The sequence below is a fragment of the Podarcis liolepis genome, assembly GCF_965112155.1.
Source record: "Podarcis liolepis genome assembly, chromosome: 7".
Taxonomy (NCBI): Eukaryota; Metazoa; Chordata; class Lepidosauria; order Squamata; family Lacertidae; genus Podarcis; species Podarcis liolepis.
The window spans coordinates 53,219,786-53,238,901 of NC_139561.1; the positions used below are offsets into that span (position 1 = coordinate 53,219,786).

General features: G+C 42.3%; 3 protein-coding genes across 9 annotated transcripts in view; 2 read left to right on the top strand and 1 right to left on the bottom strand.

Moving 5' to 3' along the window:
• Positions 1 to 19,116, top strand: part of SMPD3 (sphingomyelin phosphodiesterase 3) — a 351,886-nt gene that overhangs the window by 159,249 nt on the left and 173,521 nt on the right. The gene's annotated exons all lie outside the window — the stretch shown is intronic.
• On the top strand, positions 79 to 8,803 carry SLC7A6OS (solute carrier family 7 member 6 opposite strand). Its single transcript, XM_083515125.1, has 5 exons — positions 79 to 300; positions 2,566 to 2,940; positions 6,698 to 6,892; positions 7,651 to 7,768; positions 8,123 to 8,803. The coding sequence occupies exons 1-5, from the start codon at positions 130 to 132 to the stop codon at positions 8,245 to 8,247; spliced, it is 984 nt and encodes a 327-aa protein (XP_083371251.1). The 5' UTR covers positions 79 to 129; the 3' UTR covers positions 8,248 to 8,803.
• Positions 10,856 to 19,116, bottom strand: part of SLC7A6 (solute carrier family 7 member 6) — a 31,500-nt gene continuing 23,239 nt past the window's right edge. For 4 of the 7 annotated variants that reach the window (XM_083515037.1, XM_083515036.1, XM_083515038.1 and 1 more), the window contains 5 exons: positions 17,234 to 17,337; positions 15,734 to 15,830; positions 14,539 to 14,688; positions 14,151 to 14,334; positions 10,856 to 13,840 (listed from right to left, as the gene is read on the bottom strand). In XM_083515037.1, coding sequence (XP_083371163.1) covers positions 13,749 to 13,840; positions 14,151 to 14,334; positions 14,539 to 14,688; positions 15,734 to 15,830; positions 17,234 to 17,337 — 627 coding nt within the window. In that variant the 3' untranslated portion in view covers positions 10,856 to 13,748. The remainder of the gene's footprint in view (positions 13,841 to 14,150; positions 14,335 to 14,538; positions 14,689 to 15,733; positions 15,831 to 17,233; positions 17,338 to 19,116) is intronic. The other 3 variants (XM_083515039.1, XM_083515040.1, XM_083515035.1) reach the window with 1 other exon arrangement.

Here is a 19,116-nt window from a genome sequence, read left to right on the forward strand (position 1 = left end):
CGAGTCAAGAGGCTTCGACGTAAACGAAGGAGGTTCGGATACGCGGAGAGAAAAGGAAAAGCAGCGCCTATCTTTTCTCACTCTCCTTCCCGTCATCCCCTGCGAGCGGCGCGGCCTGGCTGGGTTGCCATGGAGCGCGCAGCGGTGCTGCGCGTCAAGAGGAAGCGCGGCGGGGCTGTGCCGGCCGAAGCGTTGGTGTTGGCCTGTAAGCGGCTGCGGACGGAAGAAGGCGCTGCCACACCGGGCGGGGATGAAGTGGAGAAGAATCTTTTCAAGCTGGTGGCCACCGTAGCCTCGGAGGTGCGGTTGAACAGGACTCGGTGCTCTGGCCTGGGCTTGTTTGGGCCTGTCGGTCGTCGTAGTTATCCAATTCTTTTTACTCACAGAAACAATAAGTTAGGCCTCAGGCAAAGGCATCAAAAGTAGCTAAAATAAAATAAAGATCATGTGCGGTGAAGTTAACAACGCGGTCATGTATAGTTCTACTCAAAAGCAAGACTCCTACGAGTTTCCTGGGGCAAAGCCATACCTATGGATTGTGCAGCTACATGGTGGTTTTTCAGGACTCGTGTCAAAGGGCATGCTTATAGCTGGCAGGTTCCTGCAAAGTATGATTTTAGCACCTAGGATAGCTCAGTTGGTAGAACGTGGGAGTCTTAATCTCAGGGCTGTGGGTTTAAGTACCACATTAGGCAAAAAGATTCCTGCATTGCAGGGGGTTGGACTAGATGATGATCCCCCTGGTCCTTTCCAACTCTGTGATTGTATTCCAGGACTTATTATTGAGTATTTCATTGTGCTTTTGTGGAATCATGAACTCATTATTAATAGTATTGTTGACATCTCTCTAATAACCATTTCTTCACTCTGCATCACTTTTTTCTTTCTTTTAAGGACCATCTGATGCCAAACAGGCAAGCCATTATTTGTTTGTATCTATATCTCTCAAACATTTAAGGTGTTAGGTAATACAAAAATGATTAAATTTTAGGGAAAGAATGTTACTGCTCCCCTCCAAATAATACTTTTCAGGGATTGTGAATGTAACAACCCAAATTTGTTTTGAGTGTATGTTTAATTTGTTGTTTGTTCTTGTGTGAAAAAGAAAAGAAGACCCACTGTATTAATTTGATTATAATTCTTCAACACTAATATTTAATACATGTTGAAGTGCTTTACAATCCTGTGCATTGGGGTGGGGAATTTGTGTGACCATCTGGGTGCTGCTGGTCTACAACTCCCATCATATGACCCCACTGGCCATACTGACTGTGGGGGCTGATGGGAGTTGGGAGCCCAACAATATCTGGGGGGGTCACAAGTTCCCCCACCTGTGTTAATACATGTTTTCTCAATGCAAGCATGTTTCCTCAGGTGACCAGGTAAAGGTTGGTAACCCGTTGTTCTGCTATGTTAGCTCACCTGGTATTAAGTTCCATTCATCTCAGTGGAGTTGCTTTTGAGTAGGATTGTGCAGGAAGAGAATCAGGGTGTGACTGGGATGGCTGCTTAACATCTTGCCAAAGCAGAGGGCATTGATTTGCATAAAATCTGCATACATATGTTAATTTATAGGTATAGTTGCAAATTTGGAAATAATTACTGTAATTTGAATAGAAATGCATCTTCGCATAATGGGGGAAATGGTAACCAGGTGCCCTGTGTATCTGCTTAATATGTTGTCCAGGTACTAACTATTGATGGACCACTACCTCCTGCTTCTGCTCTGCCTTATTACTTTATCTTTAAACTGGTCTTGGACCACTTAGCTATTCAAGTAGAGGTCTGTCTGCTGACAGTGCTTCAGGTAGAGAACATTCCTCTGTAAACTAGGGCACATGGCCATCATAGCAGTAGTCCTCTGCTCACACTTACTTGGGGATGTAAGTACTATTGAGCTTGGTGGGGTTTGCTTGGAGATGGCATGCATAGGGTTGCCCTGGTAGACATCAATGTTGCTATACTTCCTGCTATGTCCCAAACTTTAGCTTTAGAAATGAGTAAGGAATTAAGAGGTAAATCTCTACCATTCAACTGTACATCCTTCTTTAATCCGGTTCTTGGAAGAAATGTAATCTGATGATTCTGAGAAAGTGGCAGGGAAAGGGTTAATCCACACATTGCACTATTTCTCTGCTCTCAATTTCCCCTCTAAAAAGCACTTGCCCAATGTATTCTTTTTTCCTTTTAAAACTGAGCTATTGGAGCAACACTGTACATACAGGTTTGTATAAAACATGGATTTTGGCTCCCAAAGTCTGTGATATAGTCATTTGTAGCCAGGCTTTCTTTGCACAAATTGTCCCCAGGTTGCATAGAGAAGATATACTGTGCATTGGAATTAGATAGGTATGTTTCTGTAGTGATTATGCTAGCAGAATATACAGAATTGTTTACCTGTTATCTTTGTTTTGTATATATTCATTTCCCTACACAGCAACTGGGCTCTGAGCAAGCAAACACTCTTCTTTGTGTTTGTGTATTGCTTATTATGGCTGTAGATTTGTTCTTTAAAATAACAAGTGTTTAAGGCATGAATTGAAGTTGCATTTTTGCTTTCTTCAGGATGAGCCTGTTGAGAAGTATGTAAAAGAAGCCATTACCAAAAGCAAATCAGCTCAACTCTTGCGACCTTCGCTAGGAAGTGCCCAGAGAGTAATTCAGGACCTTCGTTCTTCCAAGTATGCCAGCAGACAGGAAAGCCGCTACCGTCTAATTGCCAGCCACCGACCAAATTTCTCTGATGGAGAAAGTGAAGTACTTCCTGCGAATGGGGAGGAGTTGAATAAAAGCAACCATTTGGTCTCTGGAGCAAAAAAGGACACTACACATGAAGAAAGCCATGGTATTGCAGACTCCTGTGGAAAATTTCAGTTGTTTGATATTGAACAAGAAGAGGATGTAGAAAAGGATACTGGTATGTCAGCTGCACACTTACAGGTTGGTATTGAGTCCTAAATGGTCAAGTTTCTGGATTAAAATATAGCAAGATAGCAGTTTATACAAAAATGCGAACTCTATTCAGACATCACACCAAACCTTGAATTGAATCATAATAGGAAAGGACCTTGAAAATCATCTAGTTCAATTCACTGTAGTTCACTGCTAGTGATAGTTTAGAATCCAAACCATAGCTTGATTTATTCCAAATTTAATAAGTAAACCAGAGTTTTGAGTTTCTTCTCTGCTTTCAATTTCTCTGCTTAGCATTCCACTTTCAAGGTACAGTGGTACCCCGCAAGACGAATGCCTCTCAAGACGGAAAACCCGCAAGACGAAAGGGTTTTCTGTTTTGGAGGCGCTTCGCAAGACGAATTTCCCTATGGGCTTGCATCGCAAGACGGAAGCCCATAGGGAAATGCTGGCGGTCGGGAGCAAAGACTTTCGCCCACAGCCGGCCTTCAGAAGAGGACCTCTTCTGAAGGCCGGCGGGGGGCAAAAGTCTTTGCTCCCCCCCGCCTGCCTCCCCCCCCCCGCCTGCCCCGGGCGATCTTAAAATGCTGGCGGGCGGGAGCGAAGCGTTCGCTGCCGACCCCCAGCATTTTAAAATCTCCAAGGGACAGCAGAGAAGTCTCTGTCCCGGGGAGATTTTAAAATGCTGGGGGTCGGGAGCGAAGCGTTAGCTGCCGACCCCCAGCATTTTAAAATCTCCCCCTGTCCCGGGGAGATTTAAAAATGCTGGGGGTTGGGAGCGAAGCGCTGCCGACCCCCAGCATTTTAAAATCTCCCCGTGTCCCGGGAAGGTTTTAAAATGCTGGGGGTCGGGAGCGAAGCGCTGCCGACCCCCAGCATTTTAAAATCTCCCTGTGTCCCGGGAAGGTTTTAAAATGCTGTTCCGAAGGGGGGGCGGGGACACCTGCCCCAGCCGCCCCACTTCGGAAAGCTGTTCCAAAGTGGGGAGGGGGGGCGGGGACACCTGCCTCAGCCGCCCCACTTCGGAAAGCTGTTCCGAAGTGGGGCGGGGGGGCGGGGACACCTGCCCCAGCCACCCCACTTCGGAAAGCTGTTCCGAAGTGGGGAGGGGGGGCGGGGACACCTGCCCCAGCCGCCCCACTTCGGAAAGCTGTTCCGAAGTGGGGAGGGGGGCGGGGACACCTGCCCCAGCCGCCCCACTTCGGAAAGCTGTTCCGAAGTGGGGCGGGGGGGGCGGGGACACCTGCCCCAGCCGCCCCACTTCGGAAAGCTGTTCCGAAGTGGGGAGGGGGGGCGGGGACACCTGCCCCAGCCGCCCCACTTCGGAAAGCTGTTCCGAAGTGGGGCGGGGGGCGGGGACACCTGCCCCAGCCGCCCCACTTCGGAAAGCTGTTCCGAAGTGGGGCGGGGGGCGGGAACACCTTCTGAAGGCGGGCAGGGGGCGAAAGTCTTTGTCCCCCCTGCCTGCCTTCCCAGGGGCTTTTAAATCGCCCCGGACAGCGGAGAAGTCCTCTGCTGTCCGGGGCGATTTTAAAATGCCGCCCGCCAGCATTTTAAGATCGCCCTGGACAGCGGAGAAGTCCTCCGCTGTCCCAGGGTTTTTTAAAATGCTGGGGGTGGGAAGAAAAGCCCTTGTCCCCCCCCCCCAGCCTTCAGAAGAGGTCTGGGGACAGAGTGTCCCGGACCTGGTCTGAAGGCGGTTTCCCTAGGAACGCATTAATTGATTTTCAATGCATTCCTATGGGAAACCGTGCATCGCAAGACGAAAAAACCGCAAGACGAAGAGACTTGCGGAACGAATTAATTTCGTCTTGCGAGGCACCACTGTAAATTGGTCCCTGGAGGGGAAGCAAACATTATGATAAACCATACATGAACTCTGGTTAGCAAACCTAAATCTAAAACATGACACTTGATTGTATTTTACCAGCCAATCTCAAATAAAGGTTTTCTGTTCAGTCAATACACCAAACCATAGTTTAGGGTTTTTTAATCATTGTTTAGCCTGAAATCTGAATTGAATCTTTATGTCTAGTAATTTGAGAAGTTTATAAGCAAGCATTTTTAATATGCTTTCCAGTGGTTTTGACTAGCACAATTGGCAATCTAGTTGGGAGAGGCAAAGAATTTCAAGACAGTGACAAAAAGGATGCTACTTGCAGGTGTATTTGTTGGCAATGTAACTGTGTATTAGACTGTTTGCATAAGTCTCTGGGTGCTCAATTTTTGAAGCTAAAATCACCTGCTAATTCACGTTTCAAAAACAGTTTCCAATTAAACATGTGAGGGTTGTTTGGGTACATAGCCTGTTGTGATGGGGAACTTTCAGCTGACCCAGTTGTGACAGGCTTGACATCTGATCTGTGGTGTCAGGCACAGGAAAGTTAAACTAAAACGGGGGAGGAACCTTAGAGCTCATTCTACGTACACTTCTTATTCTAAGTAACACTTCTAGGTATATTCTCAATATACATTCTAAGTACACATATTCTTCCTTTACAGCTACAGCTTCAGTTTAAGCTGTGCTGAGAAGAAGAATCAAGAGCACACTTAAGAGTGCACTCATGATTCATTCTTTTGAAGTTGAGTAACCTGAAGTCATAGTTGTTTCTTAATGTGTAAAGTCTATATCCTTGTTGACCACTAGATGTCAGCAGTTGGATGCAGTGCAGAATAGCATAACTTCTAGCACCTTTCAGAAACAGGTACAGTGGTACCTCAGGTTACATACGCTTCAGGTTACATACGCTTCAGGTTACAGACTCTGCTAACCCAGAAATATTACCTTGGATTAAGAACAGACCTCCAGAACGAATTACGTTCTTAACCCGAGGTACCACTGTATTAGTGTATTGTGTGAAATTTAATCTTCAGTTTGCAGGTATATACATGGATACAGAGAAGTAATGCAAAACACAAAATAGTAGGGTCTAAAGGGCCTCCCTGTTGTGTATATTTTGGTGGAGGGGTGGTGGTGGTGTGGTGAAGAAAGCCTAATTGCTAGGTGAGTAGAAAAAAAGAAGGGGACTGGCACCGTGTGTCTTTTAAAATCTTTTCAATAGACATTAAACGACAAATGTTATTTATGTTAACAAAGTCTGACTTATAGGAAACCATTAGACAGTGTGGATTAGTAAACCTTACACTTGCTTCCGTCATAGGCTGAGCACATTTCCATCTGCTTAACCCTATTCCCTTGCAGCAGAAGACGTCAGTGGGCTTTGCTAAGTAGACAAGAGCAACATCAGGGCAGGGAATGCTGCCAGAATAATCTTGGCACAATATGGATACCATGTTATTTCTCTTCCTGATATTACACTTATAACGTGATGTTACTGTATTTTCTTAAGTGTGTTGAGAGTCTCCAGGATACAAGTATTCTAAATAGAAAACAAAGTAGCCTGTTCCCTAGTGCCCTTTTACAGCTCTAGCTGAGAACATCCAATGAACAAAATTCTAGATAGATTATTATAATTTGTCACATTTACCTTCTATTACTGTTTGAGATTTTAGCAAAGAAGTATCCATTGCCCAGTGTGTTCTAGTTACACCAAGACTGTGTCTACTTATTGATGCTTTTAAATGAGTTAAAGGCAGAATGGTGGGAGACAGATATTTTTGAACATGCATTTTTAAACAAGCGGATTGTATCCTCCTCTTTCCCCCAGCACAATATAGTCAAAGTTAAATTTGCATTTCAACCAGCAATTTGAAAGTCCCATATTAGTTTATCTTTTAGCTGTTTATAATGAGATGCTTATAACACTTGTGTTCTATCTAACAGAAACCGGGTTCAGATGCCATTCTCTGTAATGCTGTTGAAATGATTCGTGAGAGTTTAACCATAACGGACAGTAAAGAAGCAGAGCATAATTTAAAGGAGGAATATGTTTATGACATCTACTGCATGGAAACAGCATCTCCATGCTGGATTGAGAACATACTGTCTGTTCAGCCCTACACCCAGGATTGTGAACTGGTAAGCAAATGGAAAAGAATGTCAAATAAGTGACAAAGGGGACTAAAGAAGAGAATGAGAACCTACTGTGAATTTAGGTCAACATTAGAGTATAAAAGCAAATATATGGGAGCATTTTTAATTGCTAATCACATTTAAAGACAAGGTTTAGTTTGACTGACTTACAGGAATATCCAAATGGGTTAGGCAGGATATACGGTAGATAAATTTTTATTATTTATTATTATGATTGGTAACTGAAATCAACTCCCAAACAATGTTTATTAGATAAAACTGAAATAAATTGGATAAATCAGAATGTTTTATAAATTTCACTGGGAAAGGGTCCATTTGAAGTGGAGGACAGAAACACTTTTACTTTTTGGCAAGTCACAAATAAGGCAGAAGGGAACAGTGTGAGATTTGCTCATTCACATTCTTGAATAATCCTTAGATTCAGGAAGGTTGTCTGTGCTTGCAACACACAAGCTGTATTTGCTAACTGCTCAAAGGCATAAAGGTTTTTACACACACACACACACACACACACACACACACACACTTAATAGACATAAACAAAACAGGTTTCAGCAGGGATAGGGGAACATATCTGACCATAGGCCATACAGGTCTAACAACACCTGGAGCGGGGTGGTGGTGTTTATGGAATCCATCGCTTTTCATTTCTGATGGCTAACTTTTGCATTAGTTGATGCTTAGCAAGTGAGTTGAAGTGGAGACTTTCATCTCTGAAAATGCTTTTCAATTTTAACATGCAGGTGGATGAAAATCACATTGCCGAAGAAATATATGATGATGAGGATGATGAGAACAATGAGAACAATTGGCGAAATGACTACCCAGATGAAGATGAGTTCCTCCCTGGGGAAGATGAAGGTATTTGATGTGATGGGCAAGCCAGTCAGCAGTTTCATTTTAATTGTTAGCGTTAACCATTAATTTTACTCCCATTACTCCCAAACTAGGTGTCAGAAGACTCAAGTGAAACCAACTATGGTTTTACCCTGAGAATGAGTAGCCCACATATAAAAACCTTGATGGGTCTAATATGACCCATCACTTCTCTAATTACTTTGAACTGGGAAGTGGATGGCGAGATGATGAGCAATCTGAGACAATAAGCAAATAGAGGAAAATATAGTGCCTGGGGCATTGGCAGAACTGCAAACCTAAGCATCATTGTATCCTGTAAAATCTTTCCCACGTTTCCAAATTATTTTTTCCTCCTAGAATCAGAGCATGGAAGCATCAGTGATGAAGATAATGGATATATCAGGAGAACATGGGAAAAATATCAGTCTGATGTCTTGTTGGAATTCGAGTATGATGGGTTGCAGGAGCTGGATTCCGAGTAGACACTGGAACCTTAGTGCTCAGAAGACATTAATTATGTGTGAATTTGGAAGTTCATGACATACGTCGTGCCGCTTATGTACAGTGGATGCTGCAGTGCTTATGGAAGCCTGAGTGTCACTGGTTGTTCAAGGGTAAACAAGAGACTTTAAATTATGTATCTAAAATTGAGTAATCTAATCCTTATTCTTGCAGCTGTTGTCTCCATAATATGGTACACTATGTGGGTAGGGCATCTCTGAACTTTATGGATATCAGTTTTTACTATGTTGGAATCTTTGAAGTTAAGTAAGAAGAAATTCCCATCTATGAGAAATGTTTTATTTTTTCAGGTAAAACTGGAAATGCAGAAAAAATGGAGATAGCAAATATGTATTCTGAACAACTCTTTCAAGGTCTCAATCTCTTGCCATAAATGGAGCTTCTGCCATAGATTGACAGGAGACCATTACTCATTCTGTGAATTGTTGATCTTTGCACTTTAGTATGATTGGATTACCGAGTAGTATGGCGTTCCTATTGACTTTAATATACAAATAAAAGGCAGCTTTTGTTGAATAGTTTCTTTGACTGATTTTTTCCCCTCTGACATGGCCCTTACCAGTAGGTTTTTTTAAGTAGTTTGCTGGTAATCCAGTGAAATGTATTACTGTACTGTTTGGTAAGTTGTCTGAAGTTTGTAGACAACACCGACAGTTTGACTCCTTGTCTTGTTTTTCTTTCTAGTAAGGTGAAGATGAGCTGCATTGGGTTTGACTGGGGAGTTCCAGCTACCTTGAGGGAAACAGTATTGCATTCCTTCAGTAGGGTCTGGGCTTTAATAATTATTGTCTGGTGGCAAATATCCCTTTTTAGAAAAGGTGCTTGAATGGGTGGCGGCAGTCCATATTCAGGTATGTTTTGTGAGAACAGGTTACAGTCATACCTTGGGTTGAAGTTGAGTGCTTTCGGGTTGCGCTTCGCAGCGACCTAGAAGTAACGGAACGTGTTACTTCCGGGTTTCGCCACTCATGCATGCGCAGATGGTCAAAATGATGTCACACGCATGTGCGAAAGTGGCGACACGCGCAGACACACAGCCGCAGGTTGCGTTTGCTTCAGGATGCGAACGGGGCTCTGGAACGGATCCCGTTCACATCCTGAGGTACCACTGTATCTGGATCCATTTCCATCTAGCTCCAGAACCTAACATGACATTGTTGACAAGTCATCAAGAGTTTTGGAGTCACGAATATGTGGTAACACCCAGTTCTATCTCTCTTCCATCTGATTCAGAAAAGGCAGATGCTTGACCCAGGGCTTAGAGGTGGTGGTAGGCTGGTTGCAGGACAATAAACTGAAGTTGAATCCTGAAAAAACAGGGTCATTATGTTCTGAGTTATTGAGGTGAGAAGATGGCTTATTCTAAATGAGTTTACAGGCCCCTGGAAGGAGCTGGTCCACTGCTCTGTTGTTCAACAGGGATTTAAATGTTGGTCTTGCTTCAAGTCCTACCACATTTTCATTGTGATGCAGGTGAAGATGGGCCCTAGAGGTCTTGAGTTTTCACACATACCTCCTTTGCTGGGTTGGATAAAAAAATAGTACCAATTTACTGTGCTTTCAGTGCTTTTTCTAATAATTCCTAGACAGTGAAGGGTTTTTTCCCCTGTTGCGGCAAGCAACAGAAAATTTAGTAATACCATGTTTTCTCACCACTCAAATACCAGTACAAGAGGACCAGTGCACTACAATAGGTGTTGCTGAGCTTCTGTATAAAGCTTATCTTGTAGGCTTGCTATGAGAATAAAATGGGATGATTGTGTATGTTGCCATGATACCAATATAAACATGAACAATAACAGCACTCATCCAAGTTTCTGTTACACACAGAGATCTGTATCTGGATGTATGTAACTACTGTTTCTGTAACCAACTGGATCAGGCTCCTAATTAACTGCAGTTCCAATTGCTCTCATGTAGTAAGAAAGGTACAAAGAAGCATTTTTTAAAAAATCTGTTGGAGTTCCTTTTTTCAGAAAGGCTTGAGCATGGAGCTCTCCGTGTGCTGCTTTTCTACAATTAAACTTTGGGTGGGGGGGGGGGAGTACAAAGCAAAATTCAAGTAACACTAAAACATTTCAACTAAACATGGGGTAAATTCAGTATTAGAAATAAACAAACATGGACCGAGCAAAACCAGCTTTACCAGACTAAATAATAAATAAAACCAACCTACACAAAACAACGCTAGCCTTAGCGCACTGCAAAGGCCCACAGCAGCATGTCTTTAAAATAATATGGAGTGGGGGGTGGGGGTTATGTCTTCAGATGGTTGGTAGGTGGCTGGAGATGAAAATGACGGAACATCCTCTTCCTCAGCTTCCTCATTTCCACATTAAGTGGAAATACTTGCATGACACTCAAGATACAGTCTAAATATCCCTGCACGGTTATGCTTCCAAGTTCTGCTGCTGCCCTTCTTGTAATTCTCAACCAAAAGCATATGCAACACTGCTGCAGCAGTACTGACATTCTTCCTGTCCCGTATCACTTTTCTTATATGTATGCATTCAAAGTAGTATGGTTAAGTGTACATGTTTTCTTCACAAACAAAAAGGAGCAGGCGTATCAGAGTCTCACCGCTTTATTCCCACATAGTGGAAGTTTCATCCTCCTCCCACAAAGTTCCAGCACACATTGACATCATATAAAAGCAGCCATTGTTATTAACAATCAGTTGGACAGATCAGGAGCTATCCTTTGCAGTCTTTTTAACAGTATGTTGGGAGTGTAATAACCTAGAGAAAACTTTACAAAGGAATGCCAAATTTACACACGGGAATAAAATAAAAGTATGTGCTTTTAAGGATTATGTTTTTGCAATTTCAAATAGGTCACTGTTTATTGAAAATAAAAGTAAATGCTTTATTCCAGTTTCAAACCAACTAAAGAAGCATTAGGATAGATTGGTTGTTCCAATTTTGGGTTTACTGTCCATTTTGAATCATTTATGTTAAAACTAAAGAATGAACTTCTTCAAAGCACTTCTCACATTTTCTGCAGGTAAAAAAATAAACACCAAAGGAATATCTGGATAAATGGACCAGATTATAAATCCAGCTGTGACACTAAACCATTAAAATCTGCAGTGCAGGAAATCCCCACTTTTTTCACAATCACATGCCTATTAATGCAGGTTCAAGTCCTTTAGTCACAAATAAGACATCTGAATTGAGAGATTTCAGTATTTTTCCTCAAGCTGCAGCAATATAGTTGCCCTCTTATAGGGCTGTGCACTACAGTATTGAAACTAATATTTAGACAACGATGTCAAGTTCTCAGATTTTTATTATTTAACAAATGCAGATAGGGTTTTGTTCAACTAGCCATGTAGAAGTAACCAGAAACTGTGTAACAAAGGACTTCTAAACAAAACCCTTTGGTTTTTGCCTCAGCAATTGCATATATTTCTATTATTTAACACTAGGAAACCCCTGTAAGTATGGCAGTTTGCAGGCAGGGATGGGTGAGCAGTGGGTGGGTTGGAGGGGTGGACAATACAGACATCCTCTTTATCCTTTGTAGGATACCTGCCTTCAGGAGCAGGACAGGTTAGCAAGGTTGCATGGAAGGCCCTCTGCAACTCTCCCATAGCCAACCCCTGACATGTGATGTGCCTTCCCGCAATTATCCCAGCCAGCCAGTCTCTGTTCTTGCTGGAAGTTAAGACTGCTAGTGGCACACACACTCCACTGATACACTGAGAAGATAACATTGGGAATGAGAGAGAAAGCAGCTGCTTCTGCAACTACACTACAAGCTGTTTACTGGGCACACTGGCCCAGGAAGCTATTGGTGAGAAGTTTTGATGTGGTTCCTGCTGCTACTAAACATGTGGGTCACAAGGAGAGAGGTGACACCCACCACCACTGTTGCTGGGAAGACAGGCCCAGGTAGCTGCCACTGGAGGGTGTGGAGCTCAGTGTGGTCTCTGCCACCACTAAACTTAGCAACCAGACTCCGACATCATAAGGTGAGAGAAGAGGCGATTGCAGCAGTTGCTGTGCACAGTTTGGTGAGCATGCTGCTGCAGAAGGAGTTCCTTGTTTCAGTTCCTGCCATGTCCAAACTGAGCAGCTGGCCCCAAGCAGCATGAGAGGACAAGGAGGTGGTAGCAGCAGCAGCTGCTGCTTGTAATGGCTGTTGTCCCAAATGCTACCATCTGCTGGATTACTCCCAAAGAAAAGGAAAGGTCATATAATTAATGAACCTGTTCTCCAGCTTAAAACACCAACAGGTAAAAAAGATGAACAGTGCAATGATATGAGTATTATTCATCGGTGCTACTATGTTCAGTGAAGCATACGTCCAGATACGAGTGCATAGAATTTCAGCTTCATAGCAGAGTGTCTTGCATCCTTAGTTTTATCTCAAAGCATTCCCAGCTGAACTGCCCCCCCCCAAGCATGTAAACCAGTCATGCAAACAAATTCAGTATTGAACAGCATTAAGTCTAAAAACATAAATTCCATAAAGGGTGGGGGATCAAACTAATTGAGAGGCTTGCTTCTCTATTTTGTCCTTTAGTGAGTTCTAATACAAAGCTCCTTGATATTTTTGGTACAGCAAAGTTCAGTGAAATATTCTTACATAGAAAGAAAGGCAAGAATAACCGTAGATCATCCAGCTTCTTTAAGAATCAGTTTACCGAATTATCAGACTAAAGGATATTGACAAGCTGGAAGATGTGCACAAGAGGGCAACCAAGATGGCCAAAGGTCTGGAAACTAAGCCTTATGAGGCCAGTTTGGTACGTTTGGCCTGGATAAGGGGAGATTCAGAGGAGATACGATTGCCATCTTCAATTACATGTTATTCATGGATGATGGAGCAAGCTTGTATTATCTTGTGCGGGTTCTAATCTGAATTGCCCAAAACAAAAACTTCCCAGCTTTTCCTAAAGCTTAAAAGCTTTACTTTGTTTAATAATAAAAAGCTAAACTTTAATGTGAAGGAGAGAACAGCAGCTTCAGGGCATTAACTGCCATCCAATGTGCTATAGGTGAAGGAACCAGTCCCTGGATCTTTAATGACAAATTCAACTCCTCTTATGCAATAGTTTGTCATTAACGTCGATCTACAAAGGACTACTTCACACAAAATAGCTGAACTGTTTATAAGTTGGGAGAATTATTGGTGCCTTTCAAACTCCAGCCATTTGGAATTTGTATCAAGCCTGTTGCTGGGCTGCCTATTTCTGAGCTCTAGAATACAACACTCAATTTCACTATTAAAGAAAAGTTTAGAATCTGTAGATGAAAATCATAGTAAGTTCTATGCCTGAGAAGACTGGCTTTTCAATCACAGTTTATAAAAAAAAAAATAACAAACACTAGATCATGACACAGTATGATCTGGCAAGAATCCAAGTTTAGTAAGAATTCCAGATTCCAGTGAAGTTTTCTGTCAATTCATCATTTCTTGAGCATCTTGTTTTACCTTTTTAGTCACTTTTGCATCTTTATATAGATTTGGTTTCTAGTTTTTCTTCTAAAGTATCCATTTCTGTCAGAACACAGTAGCAAAGTAGCTGAGTGGCTCGAGTGACAGCACCTGCCCAAGAGTAAAATAAACAATTAACCAGGTAACTACCTACACAGTAACAGTTAGAATCACTGTCTTACTGAAATGAGACTGGCAGCTGCATCAGTGGTAAACACATTCCTAGAATGAGGTCTAAGTACTACAAAACAATATTTGTTATATATAAGCATAAAAAATACACAACCATTTTCTTTTCCTTTTAATGTTGACTATCACCTACTTAAAAGTTTTCTGAAATTACAACTTATGTGATCCTTCTATTAATCATTCATTAAAAAAAACAACCCCACCCCCCGCCCCAAAAAATACTGTACCTTACCTAAAATCTTGCTGACAAAGGGTGGTCTTTTGGAAACGGGTAAAGAGACTCCCACGAAGTATACTGGAATCCCTGAGAGTGCAATGCCGATGCCAATCAGGGAATTAATGGTGTCACTATAGAGAGGCACCACCACCAGAAATACTGAGCATATGCAGAAGACTATTGGGAAAAACAGGCTCAACTGTAAGAGAGGAAATGAACTAGAATCAAGAACAACCAAGTCACACTTCAATTTATACTTTTTTTATTCTCTTCAAGCGTAAGATTCTCATCAGAAACCACCTTATGCCAATCTAGAAACCACTTTCTGCCTACCTAGAAAGTTTAACAAATGACACAGTGCAAGGCTACTCATCTCGGCGCATTGGTGTAATATCATTCTCACCTTGAGTGGCCTGTGCCGATCTGGTTGCTTCCAACGGAGGTAGAGTTGCCCAGCAATTGATAGTCCCACAAAGAACCAATAGCTGAAGCTGAAGTAGTTAATAAGCTGGAATACATCTTCTACAGTCAAGTATATGAGAGTCATGGTACACTGTTAGGAAAAAGGAGATGAATACCATGAAAACCTCAAAAGAGGGATTTTTTAAAAAAAAAATCTGTGTCATTACTAGCACTTGCTCATCTTTTTGGTAGTGTCACCATAACACAGCATCCTCAGACCTGCAGCCCTCCAGATGTTTTGGACTCCCAACTCCCATCAGTCACAGCCAGCCCATTCTTAGAATGTGCTGCATGGGCACAGTTCAGAGCAACAAAGGCATGCAGAAAGGTCTCTTAAGTGGCTACTTCACAATGATACAACATCTACCCCCTGGCAGCTCCAAGCTTAACCCCCACCCCCACCCCGATGGCATGCCCCATTTATTAATGAAATGCTTGTTGGTAATTTTAAAGTACAGCTGTTATGATCACTGTATATTGTGAGCAGTCTTGAACACAATTTCCTTTGTGGAAAGGCAGCACATAAATTAAATTGTAATCTAATTTGGGCTGAGATTCAATATCAAGAGGTTAAGCAAGGAATATGTTGTTTCAATTTACAGTGGTGCCCCGCAAGACAAATGCCTCGCAAGACGGAAAACTCGCTAGACGAAAGAGTTTTCCGTTTTGGAGGTGCTTCGCAAAACGAATTTCCTATGGGCTTGCTTCGCAAGACGACAATGTCTTGCGAGTTCCTGCTGGTTTTTTCCCCTCCCCCCCTTTTCTAAGCTGCTAAGCCGCTTATCAGCTGATCCGATCAGCAGATAAGCCGCTAAAAGCCGCTAATAGCGCTAATAGCGCTAATCCGTCAATGGGCTTGCTTTGCAAGACGAAAAAAATGCTAGACGAAGAGAATCACAGAACGGATTCTTTTCGTCTTGCAAGGCACCACTGTACAATTCTAACTTATAGGGACAGGGTGAGTTACAAAATGAAGAAATTTAATATGTTCTATTAGCTCTGTCCACTGTCCACACTGAGGGAGCATCAGAGTTTCTACATTTCATCAGGTATATACAAGGTGCAACATCTGCAACTAAAAAGTCTATCTAGTTACTCCATTATAGGGGTATAAAAAGCTACAGTAGTTAACTTACATTGAAGAGAAGCGCTGGGACTGGTGTAAATCTTCCTATGTGGATCATTGACAAAAGGTCAGGCAAATGACCCTCCCGGGATCCAACAAAGAACAGCCTACCAATAATAATAATGATGATGATGATGATGTCAGATTAGACAGTTATATCTAATATTAAGTAAAAAGCAGCAGCTAATACATCAACCTGTGATTTATTTTATCCAAGCCAATGCTCAACTAGTCTGATCTGAAGCATTAGCCAAGACAGTCTAGGACTGCAACCGTTATGAAAGATTTCATGCATCACAGAATCTAGACATCATTTGCTTCCCTTTTATACAAATGTATTTGCTTGGTTGAATGAGCAGCAACATTCATGCAGATTATGCTTATTTTCAGATTGGAAACAAAGGGAAACTGGGTTTGGTCTCCACAAGTATCTGTTCCCTCCTACCCACCCTGAAAATGGTTCCAATTTTGTTTTCTGCACATGGGGCAGCCTCTTCAATCCTCCCAACTCATAGCTGCATTTTCCTCTTTGTCCTTTTCTAAACTTCTGTGCAAGATTCAAGCAGATTCTTTTGAAAGGTCATAGCTCAGAAGGAAAGCACCTGTTTTGCATGCAGACAATCCTACATTCCACTCCCAACATCTCCAAATAGGACTGGGAAAATACTCCTATCTGAAACCCTGGAGAGCTGCTGTTAGTCAGTATAAGACAAGACTGAGCTAGATGGACCTGAGGTCTAACTCTGTGTACAGCTGCTTCCTTTCCTGAAACTGCACCCTTAATAGAATCTGTTATAACTGACTACAGGCATGTTTATCTGTGTAGAAGAATGAATTTAAGAACAATAGTCAAAAAGGTATGTAAGGAAAGAGTAGCTTTGTGACAGTTTATGCCAGGGGTAGGCAACCTAAGGCTGGGGGCCAGATGCGGCCCAATCGCCTTCTCAATTTGGCCTACAGACGGTCCAGGAATCAGAGTGTCTTTACATGAGCAGAATGTGTCTTTTTATTTAAAATGCATCTCTGGGTTATTTGTGAGGCCTGCCTGGTGTTTTTACATGAGTAGAATGTGTGCTTTTGTTTAAAATGCATCTCTGGGTTATTTGTGGGGCATAGGAATTTGTTCATTTCCCCCCAAAAAATGCAGTCTGGCCCACCACATGGTCGGAGGGACAGTGGACCTGCCCATGGCTGAAAAAAGGTTGCTGACCCCTGGTTTATGCTCTTAAAACTGTAGAAGTGAAGTTCTGTATCCCAGCTAGTTTGTTACAGAGTATTTTGTTACAGCTGGTTACAAAGTACATCTGTTGATTTAAAGGGGGGGGGGACACACCAAAAAGCAACAACCCTGAAGACAAACACTGAAACCAGGAATATAAAGATCATGAGCATCTTCAGAAAGCCTGTACAATTTATACCAAGCATACAATGGTAACTAGCCCACCCACCCACCCCTCTCTCTCTTTGGGGTAGGTATAGCCTTACAGATTACTAAAATTAGACGCTTTACCTAGATGATGCCAAAATAGATGCATTGAGTCCACCAAAGCAGGACAAGGCAACAGCAATCGGGATTGTCCAACTGAACATGCCAAATACTTGCTCAGCAAATGTCTAATGTAAGAGGGAAGGGGGAAAAATTAGAACATGTTGAACCTCCACACACAGAGAGATTTCTTTGTAAAATATATGATCAAAAAAGTACCCAGTCTGTACAACAGAGTAAACAACCCATCAGCAGATGTGGAAAATGTGTCCTGCTCTGAAGTTCAAGTCCTGTTAGATTGAATTTCAGAAATAAATTCAATTTGAATTTACTGTTTTAGAAAGTCCAAGGTACAGAGAATTGTGGGCAATCTTGAACAAATTAGATTGCTAAATGACTCTGCTTCTTTGCCCTGCCTAGGGCCCTAGGCAAATATGCTGCATCACAAATTATAAAAAAGCAATAAAACAGTCTGACTCCTGAGTAGCTCCAAATTAAATTGTTTAAGGAAAGGATGGCTTTTAGCATAAGGAGACAGAAATATACTTGTTTGAAAGCTTTATCAAGAAATACATCCCAAATAATTTATGGTTGCTGCTCTTATAATGACCTACAATTCATTGATGACCTTCCTTATTTTTACTGCAACTCTGCATTTTTCATTGCTTTTCATCAGCACCAGCCAAGTCATGCCTCCATAATTAAATATTTCCTCTTCCTCTATCATCCAGTGAAAATACCTTCTACTGTAATCTCACTACTATTGTGGCATTTCTGCTCCACATTTGAGGAATGATGTCCCATTCCTTTTCTCCAAAAAGAGAATGCAGAATAGCAGGCAATAGCAGTGCTGCATGGGGAATAGGATGGCTAATATACAGGGTTGTAGGTATATACTGGTTCCCTGTGAACCATGGTTTGGAAACTGAAATTGGAGGCCAGCCTTTGGAATATACACTACTTCCACATTCCTCATTTTCTGGAGCAATTTCCTTCATCTCTTCCATTCCCAGTGCTAGCCATGGATTTTGTGTTACACACTCACTGATGCAATTTATGTGTTTAGGAGGATCCATCACAAATTGAAGATGCATGGTTTGAAGCAAATTTTGAAAGAGGAGATGGGCGAGGAATGTGTACCTAAACCATGATTTGCAGGCAGCCACCAGTACCTCTGCACTTAATCCACTATGGAGAGAGATTAGACTGGGTCATACCAATGGCCAAATCTCAGACTTGATTCTGGTTTTCAGATGTGAAGCACAAACCCAAATTCACCAATTTGTATGCCACAGTGGCATATTCAACAAGGAAATCAGGGCTAAAATTGGCACATCTGATGGGAAGGATGAAAATAAAATATGCAAGCCTATAGATTGCCAAACCATAGTCCAGCCTTCTAGTAGCTTGAGCATAGGACTTCAGAAGGAAACCATGCCTCAAATTTCAGCTAGCTGCAGAAACAAAGGCATGCCTGTGCCTTCATTTTGCATATGTAAAATGGGGTGGAAGAAGCCTTCTGTCATATTCTCTAGCTCCTCATCAGTGTCTAGATGAAACTCATTCCTCTGTCTTGTTGGTATTCAGTAGAGTAAACTCAATTAAATTAATGAAGCTAAGGTAAAGGTAAAGGTACCCCTGACCGTTAGGTCCAGTCGCAGACGACTCTGGGGTTGTGGCACTCATCTCGCTCTATAGGCCAAGGGAGCCAGCATTTGTCCGCAGACAGCTTCCGGATCATGTGGCCAGCATGACTAAGTCACTTCTGGCGAACCAGAGCAGCGCACGGAAACGCCGTTTACCTTCCCACCAGAGCGGTACCTATTTATCTGTTTGCACTTTGATGTGCTTTCGAACTGCTAGGTTGGCAGGAGCTGGGACCGAACAACGGGAGCTTACCCCGTCAC